Here is a 24,759-nt window from a genome sequence, read left to right on the forward strand (position 1 = left end):
TTTTCAGCATCACTCTGAGACAAGACCTTTCTGATTTTAGAGATATTGCGTAAATGCAAAAAAGCAGTCCTACATATTTGTTTAATATGCACTTTGAATGACATATCCTGATCAAAAATGACTCCAAGATTTCTCACAGTATTACTAGAGGTCAGGGTAATGCCATCCAGAGTAAGGATCTGGTTAGACACCATGTTTCTAAGATTTGTGGGGCCAAGTACAATAACTTCAGTTTTATCTGAGTTTAAAAGCAGGAAATTAGAGGTCATCCATGTCTTTATGTCTGTAAGACAATCCTGCAGTTTAGCTAATTGGTGTGTGTCCTCTGGCTTCATGGATAGATAAAGCTGGGTATCATCTGCGTAACAATGAAAATTTAAGCAATACCGTCTAATAATACTGCCTAAGGGAAGCATGTATAAAGTGAATAAAATTGGTCCTAGCACAGAACCTTGTGGAACTCCATAATTAACTTTAGTCTGTGAAGAAGATTCCCCATTTACATGAACAAATTGTAATCTATTAGACAAATATGATTCAAACCACCGCAGCGCAGTGCCTTTAATACCTATGGCATGCTCTAATCTCTGTAATAAAATTTTATGGTCAACAGTATCAAAAGCAGCACTGAGATCTAACAGAACAAGCACAGAGATGAGTCCACTGTCCGAGGCCATAAGAAGATCATTTGTAACCTTCACTAATGCTGTTTCTGTACTATGATGAATTCTAAAACCTGACTGAAACTCTTCAAATAGACCATTCCTCTGCAGATGATCAGTTAGCTGTTTTACAACTACCCTTTCAAGAATTTTTGAGAGAAAAGGAAGGTTGGAGATTGGCCTATAATTAGCTAAGATAGCTGGGTCAAGTGATGGCTTTTTAAGTAATGGTTTAATTACTGCCACCTTAAAAGCCTGTGGTACATAGCCAACTAACAAAGATAGATTGATCATATTTAAGATCGAAGCATTAAATAATGGTAGGGCTTCCTTGAGCAGCCTGGTAGGAATGGGGTCTAATAAACATGTTGATGGTTTGGATGAAGTAACTAATGAGAATAACTCAGACAGAACAATCGGAGAGAAAGAGTCTAACCAAATACCGGCATCACTGAAAGCAGCCAAAGATAACGATACGTCTTTGGGATGGTTATGAGTAATTTTTTCTCTAATAGTTAAAATTTTGTTAGCAAAGAAAGTCATGAAGTCATTACTAGTTAAAGTTAATGGAATACTCAGCTCAATAGAGCTCTGACTCTTTGTCAGCCTGGCTACAGTGCTGAAAAGAAACCTGGGGTTGTTCTTATTTTCTTCAATTAGTGATGAGTAGAAAGATGTCCTAGCTTTACGAAGGGCTTTTTTATAGAGCAACAGACTCTTTTTCCAGGCTAAGTGAAGATCTTCTAAATTAGTGAGACGCCATTTCCTCTCCAACTTACGGGTTATCTGCTTTAAGCTACGAGTTTGTGAGTTATACCACGGAGTCAGACACTTCTGATTTAAAGCTCTCTGAACTCTCTAAACTCTATAAACTCATGAATGTAAGTTTAATTAACACAGACAAATTTTCTGTATAACATGTTCAGGTAATGGGATCAACCAGTATTGGTTTGTTTGTTTGCTTGATTGTCACCAGATTTGCTCAAAAAGCTATGAAGTGATTTTTATGAAACTTGATTAAAGAGGTAGCATATAGGCTGAGAAAGAACCCTTTCCTTTTTTGAGCAGATCCATGAATGGAATGGAATTTTCTTTTTCAGCAATGTTTCAGAAAATAATAGATGGACCTAAATAACAACAACAAAACCATACACATGATTCAAAGGGTTGAAATACAGCTTGAGGTTAAAATGACTGAAGGACCTGTTGATGACACTCTACTGAGTGTTCCATGAGTTGTGCATTTGTATGACATTTGTTTGTTTGTCCATGAAGAGGATAACACATTGTCATGCAGAGATATTGATGAAAAAGTTGTAGTAGTTTGTTTTGGCACCGGGAACAAGTGTTTACAGTTTGGGGGTTGACGGATCTAGACGACCAGTCTAGATTGTCTAAAACTGTTTCTCTAACTGAGATATGGTATCAAGACATGAATGTTTATGCCGCTGTTGCATAACTGATAACAGGTTGAGAGAATAAGCCATGACATCACTGCTGTGTATACTCATACCCAGTGTACATAGTTACAGTTAGTGTACAATAACCATTTAAGGGCAAACACGGATCAACGGGCATGGTGGGTTGAAATCTTTGACTTCTTGTTTCAAATTTTAACATGAACTGTTTACATTTATTTGTTTGCAGTGGGGGCGACCCTCGGTGCCTCACCAATCTCCAGAAAGCTCTTCTGTAATTATTATCCAAGTATGAGAATCCAAATTGCTTCCCATCCCTTCATAACCTGTGCCATCCTCTGATGAAAGACAACACATTCTCACTCCAACCTTGTCACATTTTGACATTCAGTCAGTGCCCCTTTGCATCACTACCTCACATAGGGATGGGCGGGGAAATGTGTTTATTCACTGCAGCGTCATTTCTCTCTGATAACAGACAGACTATTTGCACAACTTCCATGTCATCTTGGAACATTCATCTATATTTGGGTTATAATTATGGTCATGGTTATCATCAATCGTGAATCAAACGGGCTACCCAACTCGTCACATCTTGATGTTAAGTCAAACTAGCCTCTTGCATCAAAATGTCATGAGTTGGGAGTGAGACTGTATTGAAGGCAGCAGAGTTACTTCCATGGGGTGGAGAAACGAGATCTTCTTTCACGGTGTTGAGCTTTGAGAGGGGTACCAATCCCATTCTCAATCTTCATAAAGGAGTTATCTGCAGGCTTGTTTATCCATTGTAACATGCTGACCCACTATTCGTTAAAAAGTCATGGTGATACTTACGTATCATGTGGCTGTGACAGACAGAGGGCTGATCTTTAGAGGTGGAGGTGAACCAGTGCTCTAACTGGGTGGTTGCAACCAGAGTGTTTCCATAGTGTGGTGAATGTGGCAATATGTGGCACCAACACATGCACCCAGACCTGACCTGAATACTAAGAATACAGATCTCTTGAACAAGCTAATACAATCAGTATAGTATCTCAACTTGTAATAGGAAATTTACTATTCAAAGTGGCTGCAAAGCAAATAATGGCACTGTTATTGTGTACAAATAATTACAAAAATTAAGTTATGACACAACAATAATTTAGCATTTGTTTCTCCTCATTGAATAAACTTGTTATTAGAAAATAAAAAAACTTGTGTAGTTCATGCAGTTTCTCTTTATAAATACATTTGCTGAGGGGTTTAATCACTGAATCTGAAACATGACGGTAGATGCGTGAAACAACGTGGAATAAGTCTCTTTGCCAAAGGGCATTCCATGTGACGTCAGTGACCCTATGGCCTTGGCGGAGGTTTGCACTCTCCGAGTGCTTCTAGTTTTATATACAATAGTCATTTCAATTCACCCATTTTTTTCAGCAGTATTTGGTTTACCTTTGTGTGCAGGATTAGAGAAAAATAAATGAGAAATAGGTCTTTGATTCAGACTTGTTTTCTGTAGTAATTTCGAATGAACCATTTGAATCATTATAGTTTATTTAAAAACAAATCAAAAACATCACAGCCCAAAGATACATCTTTAAATTATTTGGTATGACCAAGTCATTGTATGGAATCCAGTGAAGAAAACAATCTCACGAAGAGTTATTTTTTTGAATCTCTCTTGATTGATACACTTTTATTTAACAGGATTACATCGATACAGAGATGTTGCTGAGCAGTGAAAATGTTAACCAGGAAGCTCTCCTGTGCTACGCCCGTGAGGCTGCAGGCTTTGGCACCAACTACCAACTTCCCACACTGGATTTTGCCATGAACCACTGTGGGCAGCCGGATGTGGCCATGTTTGACTTCACCAACATGTGCGCCTCTGAGAACGCTGCACTGGCCAGGGACAGATTTGGACACCAGCTGCTGGTGGCACTGGTTGGAGATAGTTTACTAGAGGTGAGAAGATGAAAGTTAAGTTCAGCAGGGTCTAGAGGAGCCTTTAAACAATCTGTGACACACGGGGGCTCTGGTGCCGATCCTGCTGGGGAAGAAAGCTACACAAGAGGGGTGGGAGGAGATCTCGACAATGATGATGATTGTTGTTTGAGTACCCATCTCCGAGCTGCTCCACCTTCTCACTGTTGTCACACTCGTGCTTGCTGATGATTTTACTGTGGTCATTGCAGCAGGATACAGCTGGGTTTTTTGGGGGGTGGGGGTGGGGGGGGGGGGGGGTTCAGCACTGGTTACAAATTGTCAGGACAATGTGTAGAATTGTCAGCATCTTGCTGCAAAATTGTTAAGTCTCACACTTTGAAATGTGAGCCCCAAAATCTGTTGTGTAAAATAAATTCAAACTGGAGCTCAGAGAGTACACGCATCTTCTAAGGTCCATTAGTTCTCTGTTTATTGGCCCTTAAATGAGTTGAAGAAAAATGATATGGAAATCAATGGGAGACAATATAGAAATATATAAAATTTGTCCAGAACAAAATGACATTTTGTGACTATGCAATTCCAAGATAAAGGATCACATGCTTGCTTCCCAATGGCATCACGTCTGGAAGAAGGGAAGTACTATACTTATGAATAATCAGGTCCCATCTTATCGTAGGGACCTCATAGTACCATATCACCCCAATAGAGCGCTTCGCTCTCATACTGCAGGCTTACTTGTAGTTCCTAGGGTTTTTAAGAGTAGAATGGGAGGCAGAGCCTTCAGCTTTCAGGCTCCTCTCCTGTGGAACCAGCTCCCAATTCAGATCAGGGAGACAGACACCCTCTCTACTTTTAAGATTAGGCTTAAAACTTTCCTTTTTGCTAAAGCTTATAGTTAGGGCTGGATCAGGTGACCCTGAACCATCCCTTAGTTATGCTGCTATAGACTTAGACTGCTGGGGGGTTCCCATGATGCACTGAGTGTTTCTTTCTCTTTTTGCTCTGTATGCACCACTCTGCATTTAATCATTAGTGATTGATCTCTGCTCCCCTCCACAGCATGTCTTTTTCCTGGTTCTCTCCCTCAGCCCCAACCAGTCCCCGAAGAAGACTGCCCCTCCCTGAGCCTGGTTCTGCTGGAGGTTTCTTCCTGTTAAAAGGGAGTTTTTCCTTCCCACTGTCGCCAAGTGCTTGCTCACAGGGGGTCGTTTTGACCGTTGGGGTTTTTACGTAATTATTGTATGGCCTTGCCTTACAATATAAAGCGCCTTGGGGCAACTGTTTGTTGTGATTTGGCGCTATATAAATAAAATTGATTGATTGATTGATTGATACAGGCCCTGAAGCCTGTCATTTCAATTTTTTCCATCCAATTTAATATTTTTTCCAGTTCTTATCTGCAATTTGATAGTTGTTTAGCAGAAGATTTGATTGCTGATTTTATTGCTGTTGCCAGTAACCATATCTGCTTTTGTCTCACCACAACAAGCATATATTTTCCTGCTTAAAATATGTGTAAAGTGATTGTTCCCATTATTTAAAAGAAAGATGTCCAGAATGCAAAAATGAATAGGCAAGATAAGATGGACAAGCAAATGACAATAAAAGAATAATGTCCTTAGTGGAGGTGATGCTGACTTAAAAAGGTCATGACCATATGCAGTATGTCTAACATTATCTAAGCCCTGCTAACCTGATTTGCTTTCTTTGTATGTTATTTCCTTTGCTTCAGTGTGGATGCCACCTGCTATACACATATACCCAATTCAATTAAATTCATTTGTACAGCACCAAATCACAACATAACTCCCCCCTTTGCTTCACAAGGGTAAATTAAACCTTACCAACTCCCCTGAGAAGCATATAGGCAGCAGTGGTAAGGAAAAACTCCCTCAGGCGTTTTTTGAGGAAGAAACCTTATGCAGACCACACTCAGAGGGGTGACCCGCTGCTTTGGCCATATTAACAATAAGAAAGTTCAATTTAATACAACAAAGAATTGTCAAACATGCAAAACAAAAACAAACAAAGAAGTGACTATAAGTCCATAAGCTATTATAGTACAAAATTCACCACACGTGGTGGAGAGCTTCCTCCTGCATGTATCAATCTGCATGCTCAGACAGGGGACCACTAGTACGGTGCTCCACTCCACCACGGCCATGAGCGATGAGTCTGACAACAGAGAAAGAGAACACAATTAATCAGCCACAGCTCACAATTCTTAGAACACTATTTCTGAGCAGGAAAATAACAGACAAACAGGATAGCAATGTGGTCGCTGTGGCTACCCCTGTGCTTCACTAAGAGTCCCAGAATTGACATACCATGAGACAGAGTCTGGCACAAATTATTAATAACAAAATTAAGATGGAGAGGAAAAAGAGTTCAGTACAACACTAATATCTTAGTCAAATGAAAGGGAAAATAGGCAGGCCTTTAGTCTTGATTTGAATGACTTCAGAGAAGCAGGCTGTTTTTATCTCGGCAGGCAGCCAAGACAGCTGCACTGTAAGAGAAAGCTCTGTGGCCTGCTGACTTCTTTTTAACCTTTGAAAGACACAGTAATCCTGCCTCCTGTGACTATAGAACAGCAGCCAGCACATAAGGTTTATTAAGATCAGTCAGAAAATAGGATGTTAGACTAATCCAGTCTAAAAGACATAAAGGCATGAATCAATGTCTCTGCATCAGTCGCTGACAGAACACATCGAATCTATGCAGTATTACGAAGGTGATAGAAAGCATTCTTAGTTATGTCTGTGGAGGTCAAAGGATAGTGTAGGATCAACTTCACGCCAACATTTTTCACTTTATCTCTGTGATGAACAACACATGAGTCCAAAGTTAACATTAGCTGGTCAAACTGTTGCCTGTTTCTTAAAGGACCAATGACCATCATCTCAGGCTTGTCAAAATTTTAAAGTAAGCAGTTGCACGACATTCCATTTTTCACTGAAACCAGACAATCCTCTGAAGTCCTAGTAGTGTATGTGAGATTAGATGCATTTATTGGCAGGTACAGCTTAGTGTCATCAGTATAGCAATGAAAAGTAATGCCATAGTGTTGCAATATCTGACCAAGAAGTGCTCAATAGAGAGAGAATAGCAGAGGGACTAATATGGACCCCTGTGGTACCCCATATTTTACTGGATCAAGATCTGAAGTGACGTTGTTATATAAGATGCAGTGAGATTAACTAGATATGTAAAATGTCAACCATGAGAGCAGTAATTCCAAAATAATTCTCAAGCCTATCCAATAATATGAAATGGCTGACCATATCAAATGTAGCACTAAGCTCTAACAATAGCAGCACTGTGGTGGTATCCAAGTCCATTACAAGCAGAAGACCATTCACCACTTCATTAAGTACTGTCTCCGTGGAGTGGTGCATCCTAAACATGGACTACAGCGGCCCAAAGAGGTTAGTTTTGGCAAGATAATGCACAAGCTGCTGTGACACTACTTTTTAAGAATTTTTGAGCAAAAGGATAGATTCAATATCGATCTGTAGTTTTTCAATGAATCTGGACCAAAGTTAGGTTTTGTAAGAATAGGTTTGATTACTGCAGATTTAAAACTTTAGGGGAACAGACCCTGAGGTTAGTGCCAGGTTTATAATTTTCAGTGTTGTCGGCCGAAGTGTAGTCCAAAGGTCCTTAAAAAATGCATGCTTTGTGTTCATGTGCAGCCCTTCTGGCCCATGGGGACGGGATGTGCCAGAGGTTTCCTGGCTGCTTTTGACACAGCTTGGATGATAAAGAGCTGGGCGCAGGGCTGCACAGTTCTGGAAGTGCTGGCAGAGAGGTACACAGACCCACACAGACAGCTGTTAGCACATACATATCTGTGTGTTTGTTGTGAAAGTGTAGGAACACGGACCCACAACAGGGGGCGCAATGAACGGACAATGGAGAGAGTAAATAACAAGATTTACTACTGAAACAAGCACGAGTAATACAACAAACACAATTTGGGGTCGAATCCGCTGGTGTCGTGTGGGCAGGCTCGAAGGTAGGAGACGTCTGTCTCAGTCGAACCGGAACCACCCAGATCTCCTCTGCCACCGAACCCTGGAAATACTGGAACCGCCAAGTCCCGAATTCCCAGGTGGCCACTGCCTCCGCTCGTCGGATCCGGTACTGCTGGCAGGAGAGAGCAACAACACACAGGAGTGGATGAACGCACCCAGTAACAGAGAGGGGAGAAGCCGCCTCCACCTCTTGGCAAAGTATAGCAGGAAGGTGAGTACTTATCCAAAGAATGAGGTTGTCAGTAGTCACCAGTCCTGAAAAAGGTTTTAACAGTCTTAGCTGATGATGCAATGTATAACTGCAGAGAATACTACCTTGGTCTTAGGCGATATCTCGGCACTGAGGTGGAGACGCCGTCCTCCTGATATACCTCGGTGCTGAGTAGAACAGCTGTGTCTGGTGATGGGTGACAGCTGTCACCCAGGCTACTCCCATGATGCGGCAGCGCCCTCTGGTGCCTGGAGCCCGCACTCCAGGCAGGGCGCCCTCTGGTGGTGGTGGGCCAGCAGTACCTCCTCTTCAGCGGCCCACACAACAGGACCCCCCCCTCAACGGGCGCCTCCTGGCGCACGACCGGGCTTGTCCGGATGGCGTCGGTAGAAGTCGGCCAGGAGGGCCGGGTCCAGGATGAAGCCCTTCTTCACCCAGGAGCGCTCCTCGGGGCCGTACCCCTCCCAGTCCACCAGATACTGAAAACCCCGGCCCATCCGACGGACGTCAAGGAGCCGGCGGACAGTCCAAGCCGGTGCTCCGTCGATGATCCGGGCAGGAGGCGGCGCCGGACCCGGGGTGCAGAGGGGTGAGGTGTGAAGAGGCTTGATCCGGGAAACATGGAAGACTGGATGGATCCGCAGTGAGGCTCCAGCTTCCGGCGGGGTTGATGACCTTGAGGATCTTATAAGGTCCGATGTACCGTTCTTGCAGTTTTGGAGAATCAACCTGTAGGGGAATGTCCTTCGTGGACAACCAGACCTCCTGCCCAGGACGATACTTGGGGGCCGGGGCTCGCCGCCGGTCTGCATGTTTCTTCGCCCTCGTCCGGGCCTGCAACAAGGCAGAGCGGGCGGCCCGCCACACCCGACGGCACTTCCGTAGGTGGGCCTGGACCGAGGGCACACCGACCTCTCCCTCAACCACCGGAAACAAGGGGGGCTGATACCCCAAGCACACCTCAAACGGGGAGAGGCCGGTGGCTGATGACACTTGGCTGTTGTGGGCGTACTCGATCCAGGCCAGGTGGGTACTCCAGGCCGTCGGGTGCGCGGCTGTCACACAGCGAAGTGTCTGCTCCAGTTCTTGATTCGCCCGCTCTGCCTGCCCGTTGGTCTGGGGGTGGTACCCAGACGAGAGGCTGACCGTGGCCCCCAGTTCCCGGCAGAAGCTCCTCCAGACATGTGAGGTGAACTGGGGACCGCGATCGGAGACGACGTCTGATGGTATGCCATGCAGACGGACGACGTGGTGGACCAGGAGGTCCGCTGTCTCCTGGGCCGTAGGGAGCTTCGGGAGGGCCACGAAGTGGGCCGCCTTGGAGAAACGGTCCACTATCGTGAAGACGACGGTGTTTCCCTGGGACGGCGGGAGACCCGTGACGAAGTCCAGGCCGATGTGGGACCAGGGGCGATGAGGCACGGGCAATGGCTGTAGCTGCCCTGAGGTCTTCCTATGGTCGGCCTTGCCCCTGGCGCAGGTGGTACAGGCCTGGACGTAGTCCCGGACGTCGGTCTCCAGGGATGCCCACCAGAAGCGTTGCCGGACGACTGCCACGGTCCTTCGCACCCCTGGGTGACAGGAGAGCTTAGAACCGTGACAGAAGTCCAGGACTGCAGCTCTAGCCTCTGGTGGGACGTATAGTCTGTTTTTTGGTCCGTTTCCGGGGTCCGGGACACGGGTCAGGGCCTCCCGGACGGTCTTCTCCACGTCCCAGGTGAGGGCGGCCACGATAGCGGACTCCGGGATGATGGGATCCGGGGGATCCGACGGTTCCATTTTGACCTCATCTTCGTGCACCCGGGACAATGCATCCGATCTCTGATTCTTGGTCCCGGGACGGTAGGTAATCCGGAAGTCAAAACGGCCAAAGAACAGTGACCAGCGGGCTTGCCTGGGGTCCAGACGCTTGGCGGTTCTGATGTACTCCAGGTTCCGATGGTCAGTGAAAACCGTGAATGGCACGGCTGTTCCCTCCAACAGATGTCTCCACTCTTCGAGGGCCTCTTTCACAGCAAGGAGTTCCCGATTGCCAACGTCATAATTCCGTTCAGCGGGGGTCAACCTGCGAGAAAAATAGGCACACGGGTGAAGGACCTTATCGGTCTTCCCGCTCTGGGAGAGCACCGCTCCTATCCCTGAGTCCGAGGCATCCACTTCAACCACTAACTGGCGGCTAGGATCGGGCTGCACCAGAACTGGTGCAGACGAGAAGCGCCGTTTCAACTCCTTGAACGCGGCCTCGCACCGGTCCGACCAGGTGAAGGGAACTTTTGGAGAGGTCAGGGCTGTCAGGGGGCTAACTACCTGACTGTAGCCCTTAATGAACCTCCTATAAAAATTAGCAAAACCGAGGAACTGTTGCAGCTTCCTACGGCTTGTAGGTTGGGGCCAATCTCTCACCGCCGCAACCTTGGCCGGGTCCGGGGCGATGGAGTTAGAGGAGATGATAAACCCCAGGAAGGACAAAGAAGTGCGGTGGAACTCACACTTCTCGCCCTTCACAAACAGGCGGTTCTCCAACAACCGCTGCAGGACCTGACGGACATGCCGGACATGAGTCTCAGGATCCGGGGAAAAGATGAGTATATCGTCCAGATACACGAAGACGAACCGGTGCAGGAAGTCCCGCAGGACATCGTTTACCAACGCTTGGAAGGTCGCGGGAGCGTTAGTGAGACCGAACGGCATGACCAGGTACTCAAAATGGCCCAACGGGGTGTTAAATGCCGTCTTCCATTCGTCTCCCTTCCGGATCCGAACCAAATGATAGGCATTCCTAAGATCAAGTTTGGTGAAGATATTGGCTCCATGCAAGGGGGTGAACACCGAATCCAACAGGGGCAACGGGTATCGATTGCGAACCGTGATTTCGTTCAACCCCCTATAGTCAATGCATGGACGAAGCCCGCCATCCTTTTTACCCACAAAAAAGAAACCAGCACCCATTGGAGAGGTGGAATTCCGGATCAACCCGGCAGCTAATGAGTCCCGGATGTAGGTCTCCATTGATTCACGCTCCGGCCGTGAGAGGTTGTACAGCCTACTGGACGGAAACTCACTGCCTGGAACCAAATCAATGGCACAATCGTACGGGCGGTGAGGAGGAAGCGTGAGAGCCAGATCCTTGCTGAACACATCAGCGAGGTCATGGTACTCCGCTGGCACCGCCTTCAGATTGGGCGGGACTCGGACCTCCTCCTTAGCTTGGGAGCCGGGAGGAACCGAGGAACCTAGACACTCCCGATGGCAGGTTTCGCTCCACTGAACCACTACCCCGGACGGCCAATCAATCCGGGGATTGTGCTTTAGCATCCATGGAAACCCTAAAACCACACGGGAGGTGGCCTGAGTCACGAAGAACTCGATCACCTCCCGGTGGTTACCTGACACCACCAGAGTTACTGGAGGTGTCTTATGTGTGATTGGTGGGAGTAGGGAGCCATCTAGCGCCCGAACCTGCACAGGCGAGGTAAGAGCCACCAGAGGGAGCCCTATCTCCCTGGCCCATCTACTGTCAAGCAGATTCCCCTCAGAGCCCGTGTCCACCAGTGCTGGGGCCTTCAGGGTTGAATCCTCATAAAGGATCGTGACTGGGAGTCGTGTAGCAATGTGGGTGTGTCCCACGTGAATGTTTTGGCCCACCCCTGGCCCAGTCTCTAGGGGCGGGCGTTGGAGTTTAACCGCTCGGGGCAGTCGTTTGCCATATGCTCACTCGAGCCACAAACATAACAAGCTCCGTGGGCCCGCCTCCTTTGTGCTCCAGGTGCCCTAAATGTTGCCCTGCTCGTGTCCATAGCTTCGTCAGCAGGGGGAGCCATAGGCGCACGGAGCGCAGGAACAGAGGAGCGTGGGGAGGGCGGAGCTCGATCGGACCCGGAAGGGAGAGGGACGACGCGTGCCTGGCCACGCCCTTCGCCTCGTTCCCGACGGCGTTCTTCTAACCGGTTGTTGAGTCGTATGACTAGATCGATGAGCCCATCTAAATCCCGCGGTTCGTCCTTAGCCACCAGGTGCTCTTTTAGGACCAGAGACAGTCCGTTTACAAAGGCAGCGCGGAGGGCAGTGCTATTCCAGCCGGATCTCGCCGCCGCGATGCGGAAGGCGACTGCATAGGCAGCTGCGCTCCGACGTCCCTGTCGTATGGACAGTAGTGCGGTTGAAGCGGACTCTCCTCTGTTGGGATGATCGAACACCGTTCTGAGCTCCCGTACAAACCCATCGTATGTATGAAGGAGCCGTGAGTTCTGCTCCCAGAGCGCTGTAGCCCAAGCGCGTGCCTCCCCGCGAAGCAGATTTATCACATAAGCTACTTTGCTAGCATCAGTCGCGTACATCACGGGACGCTGAGTGAAGACGAGCGAACACTGCATAAGAAAGTCCGCGCACGTCTCCACACAGCCTCCGTACGGTTCTGGAGGGCTTATGTATGCTTCTGGGGACGGAGGGAGGGACCGTTGAACGACCAGTGGAACGCTACTTTCGCACGCAGGGTCCTCGGGAGGGAGAGCCGCAGCGGCGCCCGAAGGGCGCGCCTCCACTTGTGCGGCGAGAGCCTCCACCCTGCGGTTTAGGAGAACGTGCTGCTCGGTCATTAAGTCGATCCGAGAGGTGAAAGCGGTGAGGATCCGCTGCAACTCACCGATTACCCCTCCCGAAGCCTCCGCCGCGCCTTGGTCTTCCATTGGCCGTTCAACAGCCGGTTGACGCCCCTCGGGATCCATGACGCTGGCCGAGATATCCTGTTGTGAAAGTGTAGGAACACAGACCCACAACAGGGGGCGCAATGAACGGACAATGGAGAGAGTAAATAACAAGATTTACTACTGAAACAAGCACGAGTAATACAACAAACACAATTTGGGGTCGAATCCGCTGGTGTCGTGTGGGCAGGCTCGAAGGTAGGAGACGTCTGTCTCAGTCGAACCGGAACCACCCAGATCTCCTCTGCCACCGAACCCTGGAAATACTGGAACCGCCAAGTCCCGAATTCCCAGGTGGCCACTGCCTCCGCTCGTCGGATCCGGTACTGCTGGCAGGAGAGAGCAACAACACACAGGAGTGGATGAACGCACCCAGTAACAGAGAGGGGAGAAGCCGCCTCCACCTCTTGGCAAAGTATAGCAGGAAGGTGAGTACTTATCCAAAGAATGAGGTTGTCAGTAGTCACCAGTCCTGAAAAAGGTTTTAACAGTCTTAGCTGATGATGCAATGTATAACTGCAGAGAATACTACCTTGGTCTTAGGCGAGATCTCGGCACTGAGGTGGAGACGCCGTCCTCCTGATATACCTCGGTGCTGAGTAGAACAGCTGTGTCTGGTGATGGGTGACAGCTGTCACCCAGGCTACTCCCATGATGCGGCAGCGCCCTCTGGTGCCTGGAGCCCGCACTCCAGGCAGGGCGCCCTCTGGTGGTGGTGGGCCAGCAGTACCTCCTCTTCAGCGGCCCACACAACAGTGTTATTGAGACACGGCATGTTCATATCTTTGAATCCTATAACCCCAAATTAAAAAAAGTTGGGATGATATGGAAAATGTAAACAAAAACAAACAATCAACCAAAAAAATAAATGAAGGGATCCTAATAACATTCAATTTGACTTCTACAGTATGTCATTGCAGACAAAATGAACGCAAGAAATTTCATGTTTTGTGAGGTTACATTTATTTCATTTGTTAATCATCATATCATACCATCTTTTTCTGATTTGGGTTGTGTTTCATTCACAGTCTCAGTGTGCAAACTACAACCTAATTGCTGCTACAGTAAGACTCTTATCTGTGTTCACAGGGAGAGTATTTACAGACTACTGCCACAGACAACACCAGAAAACATTGCCAAAAACTTTGAGCAGTACACCATAGACCCTGGGACTCGATATCCCAACCTCAACTCCACTTGCGTCAGACCAAACCAGGTGAAAAGCAAACATGAGACAGATTTTAACATGTATCAGCGTCTGTCTGTGTGTTAAGAATTGTTGCTGCACTCACTGAAATGTTGCAGAAACAGATTTGTGTCACGTGCATATTCAGTGTTTTCAGAAGCCTATTTAAAATGAATGTTTCTTTTGACTTGTTTTGTGGATTATAGACAACAGAGAGTAAACACTTATGTATTACTATCTGCATATCATCCTGCTCATGTTGAATCACATTTTTGGTCTATTATTGCAGATTGACATTGATGTGGGAAAATATTGAGGCTTTTTAAAAATTGCTCCTGCTAAACCATTTTTGCATAAAGTAGCATGCTATAAAAACTCAAGGCCATGTCGCTCGTTTTGGCCTTGCACCTTGTTGAACATTCTGAAGAATACAATTACTATGTATAAGTAAGGCCATGCCATTATAGATAGATAGATAGATAGATAGATAGATAGATAGATAGATAGATAGATAGATAGATAGATAGATAGATAGATAGATAGATAGATAGATAGATAGATAGATATGAGTGAAATATTTGTTCATCTGGGTAAACAAAATTAACTGCATTTAGCAAACTAATTAATTTACAAGCAAGTTAAAAACATCATTTAAAAAATAAAACTTGACAACTTGACAGCACAAAGGCATCATTCAGTAAGGCACCTTATGCAACTGGACACCAAGAAAGATGACCATCTTCTGGTTATGTCAGGGTAGCTTGGAAAGCTCCGCATTACAGCGCCTGTGCTCTTTGAGGTCTGCAGACCTGAAAGTCTCCAGATCTTGGTGGGTGGATACACCTGTTTTTGGTGTGGTCACTCCAGTGGTCAATATTCTGAAGGAGTTTCAGTTGCTCTTTCCAAAGGTGTCAGATATCACCTCTGTCAACAAGCATATCATGAAGGTCAGACCTTGGGATTCTTTGTTTCAGCATATTCTCTGACTGCAGTCACTGATATCTTGGCTGTTAGAGTTGATTTGTCACCAGTGAACAAAGGTGACAGCCAGTTGCCTTTGCTAAGAGTAGTGTCTCACTTTTGTGGGACTATTGGGAGTTGTTGGAGACACAAAATCACAACAAAACACACAAGCTCCTGGCAATATTTTGGTTGGAATCTCACTAAATCGTGACTAAAGATACTTTAACACATGTCACCTGAATGTGGGCCAATTGTCACATGGCCTGGCAGTGAAAATAGAGCCAAAAATTGTCAAAATTGCCAAAAAGTGTCACTCAAATGCCACACACAACTCTCACAAATATCGAGCACCACTCACATGGCTGAAATGTTGACACGTTTGTGAACAAGGCCCTCAGGATGGTTGTGGACTGCTATTATGCTGTTATTATGTGAAAAGAGGCTGTGGAAATACCCCAGGCTATAGCCACAAGGCACAGCCCTGTAAATAATAATGAAATAATAATAAATCAATAATAAATGCTTTTTTAAAAAAACAGGAAGGAATGTGTGAACAGCACAGTCACCAACTTGCAGAATGATGTCCTGGAGCTGCGGCTCATCAATATTATTGTTCCACTGTCCTATCCTTCCCAGAATGACAAGTATTTGATCCTCCGCTTATACAATCCTCCACTAGTCGGGCTCTGGGATCCACTCAAAGCACACCTCAACATGAGTACAGACTCTGGAAGTGCTTTTGATGTGTTTGAATAGCCACATCTATGCAAATTGCAGAGGATAACACAATAAAGCTTTAAACGTACTTCCATTGCAGTTCTCAACCCCCCCCAAAAAAACAAAACAAAACATTATAAAACCCTGCCTGCTGCCTGGCTGCTGGACTCACTCGGCCTGGCTCATATAAAAGGAAAAGTGAGCCGTCAACCCCTTACAAGTTGTCTCACATGTTGTCACTTTATGACTCATGGAAACTACAGTGAGAGGGGTTCAAGATGCCCACAAGGACTCTGTGACTATTTAGAGAGAAGATTTTTTTTTTTTGCTGCAAAATTTTTGGTTTGTTTCAAATTCAACCAACATGAGAGCGACACCCTGTGACTTACATGAGGAGAATACAAACCCCCAGGAAAGTCACACAAAATCCCTCGTGGATGCCATTTGCAAGCTGTCGTGGCTCAGTGAGATACTAGCCTAACTGCTCTCTCTGGAGAATTCCTTGGTAGCTCTCAACTGATATAGTGTAAAATGAGTGGTCACGTAGTAAGACCTAGATTAGGCATACTAAGAGCCTTCTCTGTGTGACGGAGGCCAGCAGGAGTCACTGTGTCTATGGTAGTCAGTAAACCTCACTGCCCAACACCAAAAGATGCTCTGGCCACAGACACAAGGGCCCATGAGTTTTAGCCTCCCGGACAGAGCGCCCGCCTCCCATGCTGGAGATTGTGAGTTTGCGTCCCGAGGGTGGAGCGATGGAGTGGACAGAGAACAACACACACAACGTAGAGGTTAAATATACACACAAAGTCCCCACTGTATTTCACCCCAACAGTTACCCAGGTGTCATGATGCAGATGAGGGGTTGAATTTGGCACCCATATTTGGACACATATGTCCATACCTACATATGTTGACTTTAGTTTAAGGATCTACATAATGCAATTTCATGACAATATTTTCCCTTCGTCATTCCCTCTTCCTGTTTCAGGTGCGGCACTTATACATCAGTGGCGAGTTGACGTCTTGCACACTGGAGCGTGCTGCTTCCATACGGCGGCCTGTCAATCTGTGTAGGCGAGGTAACATTATTTTTTTATGACTAATAACTGCCACTCAAAGCGTTACTACTGCTGACTGTTCTTTTGAATTTGTGCAAATGTATTAAATTACTTCTTCTTACTTTTATTGTTAGGAAAACAACAACTTACCTCTTATTGAAAAGCCAGTGTGTCTTGGAGTTTATAACATTGTTAGGTTAGTGTGCAGTCAAATGTAACACTCTTACTGTATCTGTGCCTTTGGCACACATTTTATGGCGAATGGCCTTTCTGATACAACTCCAGTTTTGTACTGCATCAAAAGTATTGTTATTTTTGAAATAAAATTTTTATAATTATAAGTCAGTCATACAAATAGGATCAAAAAGTACTGGCATTTCAAACTCATATACTGTTTAACCCCATACAAGAAATGTTGTCTGATTTACCTGCTGATCTAAACTGTACATTTGGCAGAATTGAGTCACCCACTGAAAGCAGCATCAAGAACATGTTTAGACAGAGATGTGCACATACCTCAGCGACCACTTCCTCCACTTCTGTCAAGACCTTACTTACTGTCACTGGGTTGATTGACTTGTTTGGCGTCATGTCTTCTTTAATCTAACTCTCTCAACATGTGCATTCCTGGGATTATTTGCTTGAGCAATGGCATTGCTTTAATGTGAAACCTCACGCTACATTTTTTCCTGCAGAGTCCGAGATCCGACCTGCAAGACTTCTTACCTGGTGCCAGAAACAGACGGAAGGCTACAAGAATGTAACAATTACAGACCTGACTTCTTCTTGGGAAAGCGGCATTGCCCTCTGTGCCCTCATCCACAGATTCAGACCCCAGCTGATGTATGTAACCTTCAGATAACATCAGCAGCTGCCAGCAGTGGCGCAACAGTCATTGTGAAACTTCTATGAATACCTTTCTCTTGTCTCACCAGTTTTTACTGCATTCATACATTTCATTTTGTAAAACGATACTCTGTTAATGGCACTTGGAATGACAGCGAAACAACACTCAAGTCTTCTCGAGAGTGTGCTGCTATTGCTTTCACACTTACTGATATTATCAACAAGAACCACCTGTAGTGCCTAATGTCCACAGTCTCTTAGGTGCCTTATATTTTGGAAAAAAAAAGGAAAAAAAAATACAGTGTTTGCAAATCAGCACTCTTATCAACAAATCCATATACATGATTGTGTCTGTGTCACCACAACTGTTGTGTGTTGGAGGGTTTGGCTGGATGTTTTTGTGTTGTTTTCTTTTCTTTGCTCTCCAGGTGGTATGCAAACTGGTTTTTCTCTGTGGAGAAGGTGCTGGCAGAAGAGTCCTTCACCCTCATCAGCATTATTAGCTGCACCTGTGGATGATGCTCACGTGCAAACTTAAAGACTTTCAGCTGAAGCAGATAATGAGATGGCGTTCTGCATTTAAGCCATGAGTGATTCAAGCAGAATTGCCGGGAACTCGACCTTGTGACGTTCGTTTGTGAGACGCTGAGGACCGCGCCAGGGTTTGACACATCGTGCCTGTGAAGGAGGATGGGTGAGGGACACATTCTGTCAGCACACATCAGAGGTGATTATTGTCTGAATGATCGTTAATTGTAATTTGGCATTTTGTTACGCAGTATATTTGAACATTGATGAGAATTGTGCAGTATTGCTTCTCACTGCCGTGGCGTACGGACTGATGATCCTCCACCTGTTGTGAGAAGCTGCTCATTTACATAAAGCTTAAATTCAGACCTGAATGTGTTGCTGATAGTGTGTGCCTCTGAAGGATATTTGCTATAGCTCTGTTGACTTACCTCACCTTTTCCATCCTTCACAGAGTCAGTTTGTCGTGTCCACCTGGGGGGTGTTTGGCGGTGAATCTGAGTCCAGAAGCACCAAGGCTTCGATCCTTTTGGGCGCTGGAGAGCGCGCCGTCCTTCACTCCGCCAGACAAACCAAATATTTATGTTGTACACTAATTATTGCACTGGAGGGGAAATAAAACTGTTTTGTTTTTGGAACCGCTTTCTGGTTATTTAGCGCTGGGTTCGGTCAGACGTTGGTCCGCTCCTCAACCCGTGTCTGCACATAACAACAACATACTGTACATATGGTGCATCCGGAAAGTATTCACAGAGCTTCACTTTTTCCACATTTTATTATGTTATAGCCTGATTCCAAAATGGAGTGAATTCATTTTTTCCTCTGAAAATTTCCCCATGAATTTTTCAGCAAATTTATTAAAAAATTAAAAAACTAAGAAATCATTTATACACAAGTTGTCACACCCTTTGCTCAGTACTTTGTTGATGCATCTCTGCTCCCCTCCACAGCATGTCTTTTTCCTGGTTCTCTCCCTCAGCCCCAACCAGTCCCAGCAGAAGACTGCCCCTCCCTGAGCCTGGTTCTGCTGGAGGTTTCTTCCTGTTAAAAGGGAGTTTTCCCTTCCCACTGTCGCCAAGTGCTTGCTCACAGGGGGTCGTTTTGACCATTGGGGATTTTACGTAATAATTGTATGGCCTTGCCTTACAATATAAAGCGCCTAGGGGCAACTGTTTGTTGTGATTTGGCGCTATATAAATAAAATTGATTGATTGATTGATTGATTGATCTTTGGCAGCAATTACAGCCTCAAGTCTTCTTGAATATGATGCCACAAGCTTGGTGCACCTATCTTTGGGCAGTTTTGCCCATTCTTCTTGGTTGTCCTGAAGCCACTCCTTTGATATCTTAGCTGTGTGCCTAGGGTCATTGTCCTGCTGAAAGATGAACTGCTTCCCCACTCTGAGGTCAAGACCTCTCTGGAGCAGGATTTCATCCAGGATGTCTCTGTACATTCATCTGCATTCATCTTTCCCTCAATCCTGACTAGTCTCCCAGTTCCTACCACTGAAAAACATCCCCACAGCATGATGCTGCCACCACCATGCTTCACGGTAGGGATGGTGCCTGGGTTCCTATAAACATGATGCCTGGCATTCACACCAAAGAGTTCAATCTTTGTCTCATCAGACCAGAGAATTTTGTTTTTCATGGTCTGAGAGTCCTTCAGGTGCCTTTTGGCAAACTCCAGGTGGGCTGCCATGTGGCTTTTACTAAGGAGTGGCTTCGGTCTGTTCACTCATATCCACCATACAGGCCTGATTGGTGGATTGCTGCAGAGATGGCTGTCCTTCTGGAAGGTTCTCCTCTCTTCACAGGGGAATGTTGGAGCTCTGACAGAGTGACCATAGGGTTCTTGGTCACCTCTCTGACTAAGGCCGATCGCTCAGTTTAGACAGGTGTCCAGTTGTCATGTCCAATCAACTGAATTTATGGCAAAGACTGAGAATAATTTTGTATATGTGATTTCTTAGGTTGTTTTTTGTTTTATCAAATTTGCAAAAATCTCAAAAAAAAAAAAAAAAATCTTTTTCACATTGTCATTATGGGGTGTTGTGTGTAGAATTTAGGAAAAAAAATGAATTCAGTCCATTTTGGAATAAGGCTGTAACATAAAAAATGTGGAAAAAGTGAAGCTTTCCAGATGCACTGTAACTCTTCAGAGTGAGCGTGCTTTAGTAGTCCGCCCAAATGGCAAAATCACCTTTAAAAACATAGAGTGCATTTTAATTTGTAGTTTGTAAGGTTTGGGCAGCACAGTGGAAGAAGGTCATGGGTTCGATTCTCACTTATAGCCTTTCTGTGTGGAGTTTGCATGTTCTCCCTGTGTTTGTGTGGGGTCCCTCCGGGTGCTCCGGCTTCCTCCCACATCCAAAGGCATACAGGTTAGGTGGATTGGAATCTTTAAATTGTCCGTAGGTGTGTGTGGGGGTGTGAATGTGTTTGTTTGTCTATATGTGCCCCTGTGACAGACTGGAGTCCTGTCCAGGGTGTACCCTGCTTCACGTCCTGTGACTGCTGGGATAGGCTTCTGCAACCCCCCCCCATGACCCTTAATTGGAGTAAGTGGGTGTAGAAAATGGATGGATGGGTGGATTTTCAAAGGTTTGTATGTCTTACAAAGCAAGCAGTTAATGCCTGTAGATTAGTATATTTACAAACTTAACTGTATCTGCTTACTGTTAAATTACTGCTTCAAACGTCACCATATGCCTCTACAATTTGATTTTAACTGTAGGTTTGCAGTAATCGCTGGCACTCTCCTTCAAACGTGCTGTGGCAGTCAGCAGACTGCAGTGTGCTGCAGGTTCTTAGAAAAGGAAGAAAGGAGTTTGTCCATGCTGCTGCTTGGTTACTGCTCTTATTTGTGATAATTCTGATGGCGTCTGCTCGTCGTCAGCATATGAACTGATGCCAGAACACTTTTTCATCCATTTAAAGTAATTTGCTGCAGTTTTCTTCTCTGAAAAACACATTCTATTGATGTGAAAATCAGTTATGGGTAAGAAGTTTGTCTGATTATTTTGACAAGCACACAAATGAGTTTGCACCCTACAGTTTGTCAGTCACCTGGGACAGAGAGAAAATGAAGTCTACGTCAAAAATATAATCTTTTAAAGACAACTGACAAACATTACTGTTACATTCCTGTGATGATTTAGTAACTATTAAAACCCTGTGAGCATTTCATTTCAACAGCACTATGATACTGAAAAATCTACTCTTCACAAACATATATGAGTACATGTTGAGGTGTACTTTGGAAGTATACAAAGTCAGTGCACGGCATCAAGGACTACATTGTCGCAATTTTGGACTCCTATGTAAAGTTTGTGTTGGACTGTTAAGCATCAGTGGAACATCAAAATGTAAGTCTCTTTTCTGTTGTTTATTATACAAATAATGAATGTTTATGAGTTCAGTGGTACAAATATTTCATGAGGTAAAAGTTGCTCATGTAAGTGAGCAATGCTTAGTACCTGGTGATGCCATGATTGAAGTATTGGAGTGACCAATCAGCTACAATACAAACAAATCGAACTTCAGTTTCACTACGGTACACCATTTTAATTGATCAAAATGATACTATTAGTGATTGTTATTGCTAATATCACATTGTATTTATACTCTAGGGATGCCCATGAACAATTTGATATGTCATATGTATGGATTGAGTGACAATGGAGTGGATTATGATGTGCACCAAAATAACGAATGGTTTGTACATGAACATGGAGCGAAAATGTGAATTTGAATTTGTATTCAAAATGATACCAAAACTACTAGTGCAAATGAGTTTACAGACTGCTACCTTCTCATTTGGTATTGTGGACATGCTAGGGCTTCAGAAAAAATAGGTTTCACTTTATGGTGGGTGTAGGGGGAGCATGGGGGTCATATCTGGCACCTGGACTAAGCCAGTTCCATATTTCTCTTTCAGAGATTTCAACTCACTAAATGAGGAAGACCACACTTCAAACCTTCAGCTGGCTTTTGATATCAGTGAGCGAGAATTTGGGATCCGACCTTTCACATCTGGGAAGGAGCAATGCTCTGACCAGGAGTTGGATAAAACCGCAATGATTACATATCTGTCCAAATTCTACGAGCTCTTCCGTGGTACACCTCTACCGTCCTCAGGTGCACTCTTTTGGTGTTTCTTCTTTGTGTACCCAGTCTTTGTTACTATATCCTATAAGTAGGACGTGCCCAAAACAGACAAAACAAGTATTGCATTTCGTGTGGTTTCATGCAAAATGCCATATGTGTTGAGTTGAGTGTTTTGCCAAGTATAGAAGCATGAAAAGAATGTATGGTCTGTAACAGACCTTATGAATACATTTTCAATGCTTTTTAATGCTTATTTCACCTCAGGCAACTCTCTCCTCTGACACATGATTTAATGCTTAACGAAATCTATTTTATTTTTAACAGCAGTATTTCCCTTTACAAACAGCACAACCAATCATATTCTTAAGTGACATTATTGGACATGTATGATTATGCAGTGAACATTTGATAAAAACGTTAATGCAGTCTGTGTTGCATTGCAGGACCCAGGAAGGTGGATGAAAACAATAAATATTATCCATCTAAGGAAGCCAGGAGTATTAATAATGAGCGCAGCCTTGCACTGCACAGGAAACGTGTGCCAAAGGTAATTCCAATCTATAAATTTATGTGTGATGTACAACATGCGGACTTTCTACATCTCTGTTAGAGCCCTGTTAGTCTGTTAGTACTAATGTGTGAATGTTAAACTCTAATTCCTGCGACTGGCTTATTTTCTCGCATCCTTGGCTTTCAGGATAATAAGTCTTCAGAGAGCACAGACTCCAATTATAAGAGGAGACGAAAATTCTGCAGTTATTTGGAGGAGGTATGCCAGTACCGTCATTTTATTTTTGAAATAGTTAATTTAACTTTAACCTTAAATTTCTGTTGCTGTTTAGGCAACCAATCTTTCCAACAGTGGATCTTCAATGCCAGAGGGTCAAGAAACCACAGAACCCAAAGAAAATAAGGTGCGATCTATTTCCAATCAACTACTGGCCAAGTTTCAAAGCACATCCAGCTCCACCATCCGAAAACAGGTAAAAAAATATTATACATATATAACATTTGATTTATGTTATGTTACTGTTTTTGGGTAGTGATTTCATGGTTGTCCCTTGCATGTTGATGTCATGCTGTAATGGACAGGTTCACCTAGATGCACTTACCAGAGTTAGTCCTTGGGTGTTTTATTCATCAATCAATAATGTAGGATACTTGGTTGTCCTCACAGTGACATCAGGATGAAATGTAACCCTACCAATAAATCATAGCTGGACGGACCTGCCGATAGAGCTACACGCTGAGACATAACACTGTCTGATAAGACAAAACTTTATTGGACATTGGCTGAGATAAAGCGTGGAATTGCACTGAGTGTTTGTTGTTTTCTAGTTTTGGTTTGGACTTTGAATAGAAGGCATATTTGGTCACCTGTAATTCCTTTGCTGATGTGGTTAGCAGAGCAAGCAAAGTATTAATGGTGTCAATCAATCAATGGGTTTGCAAACATTCCACAGTTAGTTCCATCAAAACGACTGCAAGTTCAGCTCTGAAAGTTTGGGTTCTGATGCATACAGGTGAGGGCCAGTGAACCTCCTATTTTGGGCCATGTTGACATATTTGAACATGCACAACGACCATAACACAAGCTACAGGTCTATAAAGTTGCTTGAGAAGCCTTGGTCCTTGTGGAAACAAAGGCCACTGTTGCTTGTGTTTTACAAAACAAACTTAAAAGAGGACCCTTCTGTGACTGTCAGATATTCACCAAATCAAGCAGAAGGAAGACCTGTGAGCATCATCAATACCTGCTGAAGAGGACTCTGGCCGAGAGCAGGTTCAGCATGTTAGCTTGATGAGTAGCTCTGTTAAATTTCTCTCCTCACAAATCAACTTTAACAAACAAACTCCACTATGTCATGTGCACATAGTGGACATAGTGGCAAGCACTTCACATCCAGCTTTCCAAACACTAGATATACATTGATTGATAGAAGCATTGTTTGTGTGTGTGTGTGTGTGTGTGTGTGTGTGTGTGTGTGTGTGTGTGTGTGTGTGTGTGTGTGTGTGTGTGTGTGTGTGTGTGTGTGTGTGTGTGTGTGTGTGTGTGTGTGTGTGCGTCAACATGTATGCATCTTTTTCTGTTTGTCTTAACCCTTTTCCAAATCTTTCTGCAATAACTCAGCCAGACCTTGAGAAGTCCTGTCTTCTGCACGTTCTTGAGAGTCTGCACATTAAACTCAGATCTTAGGTCCCACAGGGATACATCTCCTGGAGGAAGTCAAAATGTAGAAACCACGCAAAAAGCAGGCAGCAGATTGGGGAAGGTTGTTTATACAAATCACACATGTAAAAATAGATAAGCCTCTTATACATGTAGCTTTCCTTTATTTATTACATTTAGTGACTGCTTAAAGTTTGGACATAAGAAACCAATTTAAC

The 24,759-nt window shown here is 44.8% G+C and overlaps 1 protein-coding gene across 4 annotated transcripts in view; it reads left to right on the plus strand.

The window, feature by feature from the left end:
- mical2a (microtubule associated monooxygenase, calponin and LIM domain containing 2a) overlaps positions 1-24,759 on the plus strand; it is a 124,648-nt gene that overhangs the window by 69,098 nt on the left and 30,791 nt on the right. For all 4 annotated transcript variants that reach the window (XM_034190702.1, XM_034190685.1, XM_034190695.1 and 1 more), the window contains exons 8-16: positions 3,770-4,027; positions 7,705-7,820; positions 14,050-14,176; positions 16,818-16,908; positions 17,583-17,730; positions 22,202-22,401; positions 22,815-22,918; positions 23,069-23,140; positions 23,214-23,354. In XM_034190702.1, coding sequence (XP_034046593.1) covers positions 3,770-4,027; positions 7,705-7,820; positions 14,050-14,176; positions 16,818-16,908; positions 17,583-17,730; positions 22,202-22,401; positions 22,815-22,918; positions 23,069-23,140; positions 23,214-23,354 — 1,257 coding nt within the window. The remainder of the gene's footprint in view (positions 1-3,769; positions 4,028-7,704; positions 7,821-14,049; positions 14,177-16,817; positions 16,909-17,582; positions 17,731-22,201; positions 22,402-22,814; positions 22,919-23,068; positions 23,141-23,213; positions 23,355-24,759) is intronic.

Source organism: Thalassophryne amazonica, chromosome 2, assembly GCF_902500255.1.
Source record: "Thalassophryne amazonica chromosome 2, fThaAma1.1, whole genome shotgun sequence".
In the NCBI taxonomy this organism is placed as follows: Eukaryota; Metazoa; Chordata; class Actinopteri; order Batrachoidiformes; family Batrachoididae; genus Thalassophryne; species Thalassophryne amazonica.